At 30.7% G+C, this 4,968-nt stretch overlaps 1 protein-coding gene across 2 annotated transcripts; it reads left to right on the plus strand.

The window, feature by feature from the left end:
- The first annotated feature begins 2,397 nt into the window (after window positions 1-2,397).
- On the plus strand, window positions 2,398-3,928 carry LOC111642462. 2 transcript variants are annotated; one of them, XM_023388815.1, is made up of 4 exons: window positions 2,398-2,516; window positions 2,845-2,958; window positions 3,476-3,592; window positions 3,716-3,928. In XM_023388815.1, the coding sequence occupies exons 1-4, from the start codon at window positions 2,417-2,419 to the stop codon at window positions 3,856-3,858; spliced, it is 474 nt and encodes a 157-aa protein (XP_023244583.1). In that variant the 5' UTR covers window positions 2,398-2,416; the 3' UTR covers window positions 3,859-3,928. The 2 variants fall into 2 exon arrangements, with proteins under 2 accessions (XP_023244583.1, XP_023244584.1); XM_023388816.1 differs by having other exon boundaries at window positions 2,398-2,504.
- Window positions 3,929-4,968: the final 1,040 nt, after the last annotated feature.

The following is a 4,968-nucleotide window of genomic DNA, read 5'->3' on the forward strand; positions in this document are numbered from 1 at the left end:
TTAATACATGATGAAACAGAACAAAGTAGAGAACCTTAATTTCTTTACTTTTTTACAAAATTAAAAAAACTTAAATTTCTCTTTACATGCACTTTAACATTGTTTAACTTAATTTTTTACAATCTTAAAAAATATACACGTCACGACGAAAAGTATCATCCGGTTTTCTCGTGTATTAAATAATATGATTTAATCATTTAACTTTTTTAATTTTTTAACCAGACTAAAAGTGAAGATTTCAGGAAAAACAACGTCTGTTTGGTATTTTCTCCTTCAGCTATTGAAAAACTTGAATGATTTATGCATTAGTTAAAAATTAGTCAAGTAACGTAATTTTGCGGATGATAAAAAGCATATAAATGAGTAGTGGAAAAACATCAAGTGCTTGTGAAAGACTATCGCATTATATTTGGAAGAGTGTTCGTTTTCATTTACACACAGTTGTACACTGAATAACACTGCACGCATCGGCTTGCCACACTGTTTGAAAAACGCTGATCTAATGATCAGCCGTTAATAGAATTTGTACTTTAAAAATAAAGGTTCTCGTAGTGTCTACAGGGTGGAAAATGTAAAAAAAAGAAAAGAAAAGAAAAGACTAGACTATGGCCAGACATAATCATCGATCCATCGTTACAGATTTCAAGAAGCCATGAATTGGTTATGAGGCCATTGCGCAGCATTACACTATCAACAGAATACACCTCAGCCACAGATTACAAAGACCTACACGTCAGAGGATACTTGACGCATTCCTTCACGATACCTTCACGATACCGCACGTGACGCATTCCTTCACGATACCTACCGTCTACAATTCCTAATTGATTTCTAAATACTTATTTACGAGTAGAAATAAAATCGGGACATTCCGGTAAAAAATTTTCGATTGGTTCAAAACTGAACAAAATTTATTGTAATATACATAAACGTATTATACATACCTTTATCTTATTCGAAACAGTTATACGAGTCGTCGTATATAATTGGCACAGTCGACACGACTTAGCTGATGTGCCGCTACCAACAACGTCTACAAGAAACGAGCCAAACGAGTAAGGCGCAAAGACGGTCTTGAAGTTTAAGATTGAAGTTAAAAGTGTAAAATTTTGATCGTAACCGAAACAAAGTAACAGTAAAGCTTAGGAGCTAACACTAAGAAGCAATATCTTAGAGATTTAGCGCTGATACTAGAAAAACTATAGAACTTAATTTGATTACTGTGATTCGGTTAGAAGCTAATATGTCTACAGTTAAAGGAACTAAACATGCTTTAGAACAGTGTTTCTCAACGGGGACGATATCGCCCCACGTTGGCAAACAGACATAAATTTTAGAGCAAATGAAAAGCCCATATATAGTGAAAAAAATAATTAACCCCTGTCACTTATCTCATTGAAGGAACTCAAGTAGATGACAACAGGATTGAACACGTGAGTCATATTCGTCCTGATCTCCTAAGAGCCAATCGAGAAGGACTACGTGCAAATGAGCTACGAACTAAAAATTGTTACTACTGTCTCTAGAAGTATAGAAAGGAATTTTAAAAAAGAGATATTGTTTTGTATAAAAGCAATCATGGCCGAGATGAAAGAAGTTTTTAAGAGAAAATGTATCCAAGGGGCCAGAGAAAACAATAAAAAGAGAGAGCACTAGTTGCTTTTGAAAGGAAGAGGAAAGATGGTGCCTAATAGTTGTAATTAATTGTTATAATTAAATTTTGTTTAGTTTTTATCATGACTTTAACTTATTCGAAGCAGTAGTATGAACAGAAGTGCATTTTATTTTAAAATATTGATATAATTAATTATTATAAAATGGCAAAAGTCTTAATTTCCAAGGCTCACGAACGCCCTCTATCTCCTGACCTATCGACTTTAACAACAAAAATTTTGTTGCATTAATTCTTCTACACAAACCTCCGTGTAAAATTTTAAATTTTCGGCAAAAGGCACAGAAGATATTAAGCTTCAAATTGTTGAACAAAACCGTGCTCCCCACTAACATTAATTTATACAGATAATGTCCTCACATTTACTTACATTTCTCCACATATAACGCACTCTCCCCCCTCCGCTAAAAAATTTAAAATATTTATAGGTCTTTTTTATCGATTGTTGTTCATTTCCTCTGTTATATATAACATCCGGGAAAGTAAAAATCGTGATATTTAACGATAAAATAAACTAAAATATTTGAAATTCGTTTTTAACGTCTTATATTTCAGTTATTATTAATTTAACTAAAAAAATTTCATAACGTTATAGATTGAAAGGTTTAGATTTATATTTAATACAATGTAATTTATTATTCGAAATTTTATCTGAACTTATTTATTTGACACGAACGCAGGCAATATATAGTAATACAGTTTTCAAATATTTCAAATCACTATTGTAAATTACAAGAAATAAGCATGTTCACGTGCTTGATTTTCATGTTGGGAATATGTCTGAAACATTGTCTTTGCTACCAAGGAAGAATGGAAGAATCTATACCAACAGGTGAAGTTATTGGTAACCCATTAACGTTTAATTGATGTATTTGGCAAAAGTTATAGAAATGCTAATACTTACAGAAACTTAAGCTTTCCTTACAGTCATCGAATTTTTCAGGTTTTTTTTTCAAAATTTAACATAGTTAAGATTAATCTAATATTAAATAATTGATTTTAATTTAATTTTAAATATATATTTCCTTCTATAAGTAACAGATGAATGTATACATTTATGGTGTGGTTTTTTTATATATTTTTAACAATATATATATATATATATATATATTTCCTTTCTAATTTGTTATAATATTGATTATACCACTTTATAAAGTAATGCTTTTGAATAGATGATTACGTCTTTGAAGAAAATGTACTTGAGAAAATGAATGATCTCGCTAACATCCTAAGCAATGAAATAGAAAAAGTGAAAAATTTCACTCATTTTTATTACGGAATGGAACGTAAGTGTGAGATTTAATTATTTTGTTTAAATGCGAATAAATACGATAAAGTTATAACCATAGGATTGATAGGATTGATTTAAATATATATATATATATATTATATATTGATCTAATAATACGAATTTTATATCTCATTTAACATTTAACAAGTTTCTTATTATCCGCCTTATTATTTATGAAATAGAAAGTGAAAAAAAATAAAAATTTGAAGAAACTAGGTGGTCCAATTCGGTTTAGACATGATGGAAAGGAAGACGACTTAGCTTCTTCAAATTTTTAATTTTTTAGAGAATACGTCAGCTATTTTAATTCAGTTAAAAAGTCAATTTTATTAATAACTATTGGAAATAGAAATAAATGAAAAGATACAATTATAATTATGTTATAATAAGTATAAATAAAAACATTTATTTACAATATTGTTTGAACCTCATTGTATCTTAAACACATTGAAATGTTAAAATGTATTTTTTTAAACTTTCTTTGTAAAGAATTTTGTTCTTCTCTACTGCAGACTACACTTTCGATTCAGAATTACTAACGAAAATGAAGCATCTTGTAAATATCCTTAATACAGGAATTGAAAAAGTGGAGGCTATACGCAACTCTATGGTTAGAAGGAAAAGATCAGGTACAATTCTTCAAAACTTAAATGGTTATGGTTTATTTTATATAAAATATTTTTTAACGAAAGTATAATGAATTATCGAGATTTTTTCAGTTTGCAATGAAATCATAATATTTTATATTTTAGATAACGAAAATTCAAAAAATCCACTTTATGTAAAGATATATAACGAATTTAGAAGCATTCGTGATATCTTGCTCGATGCTCACACATTAGCTAAATGGCTAAAAACTCATTATGGAGAAAAGTATTACTCATCACGTTTGTAATTGTGTTTTTGTTTATTTGTATAATATATACAAAAACATGTAATCTTATTTGCATAAATAAATGTTTTAAACACTGTTATTTTCCAATCGTGTAAGTTATTGCTTTGTATAAGGTAACAGAACAAGTAGGCCATCTGCAAACTAGGGAAATGCTTCCCGGAGGAGTTTTTTAAGATTCTGGACCCTTTTTAAAGGATAAAAACGTAAAAAAAACTACGAAAACATCCACGTAATTATTTCGTTGGCCAGGCGCGAAATTACCACCAACTACTAGTGTTCTATGGCTTTATCTTCTTGGCTCTTGGTGAGCAGCAAGTTATTTGTAATTTAATTACCTTCTGAGGTAGTTCATTGTAATGTGTTACGCGGACAAATCGAAGCAATGTGCAGAGATTACAAACAATTTATTATTACGACATCGCGAAACTTTGTCGTATCGCTATAGAATTAGCACAAAGCCGGAAAAAAAAAAAAACAGATCCCTGCATCTGATAGGCATAGAAGAGGCGATTCTTGTACTTGACGGACGTGGACAGAACTTTGCACTTTTCGACACGAAAGACGCTATTTTTGTATCTGCCACGGAAAAGAATATTCTTGTATCTGCCACAAAAGAAAATATTGTTGTACCTGCTAGCCACGTTAGACACGATACTTGCACTGATCAGGTAGGCATTTTTGCAATTGTCCACACGGAAAGGCAGTCAACCAAACGAAGAATAAACCAATTTATGTCGATTACTTCGTTCTTATGTTTTGTTCGTTTTTCACGTGTATATTCCGTTAGGAGCACTCAATGGTATTTTTGTTTTCACCCCTACGTCTAATTCGTTTGGTTCTCTCATTCGCATCACTGAGCACAGTCATTATTACTTTGGATCCATTGCATATCGAAAACGAACGCAAGGACAACTAGGAATACAGTTAAATAGACAATTAGATTTTTGGATCCATCATATATATTTTCAGAACAAACACAGTTCTATAAGCCACGTAGAATAAACTTCGCTGATACTCCACGTTAATTATGAAAAAATCAGTGGCTCCAAAATGTAAAACTCTTAAGCAGGGTCTTTTTGACCGATCGCCATATTTTCTATTATACAAAAC

This window comes from Centruroides sculpturatus, unplaced genomic scaffold, assembly GCF_000671375.1.
Source record: "Centruroides sculpturatus isolate CEXI.00-Female unplaced genomic scaffold, Cexi_2.0 scaffold1226, whole genome shotgun sequence".
Lineage (NCBI taxonomy): Eukaryota > Metazoa > Arthropoda > Arachnida > Scorpiones > Buthidae > Centruroides > Centruroides sculpturatus.

Bases quoted from the DNA above. Each gene is read 5' to 3' on its own strand.
- LOC111642462 (XM_023388815.1), top strand. From the start codon at position 2,417: ATGTTCACGTGCTTGATTTTCATGTTGGGAATATGTCTGAAACATTGT. The intron at 2,517-2,844 runs GTAACCCATTAA...GCTTTTGAATAG, and splicing joins ACCAACAGGTGAAGTTATTG to ATGATTACGTCTTTGAAGAA. The intron at 2,959-3,475 runs GTAAGTGTGAGA...TCTCTACTGCAG, and splicing joins TTTTTATTACGGAATGGAAC to ACTACACTTTCGATTCAGAA.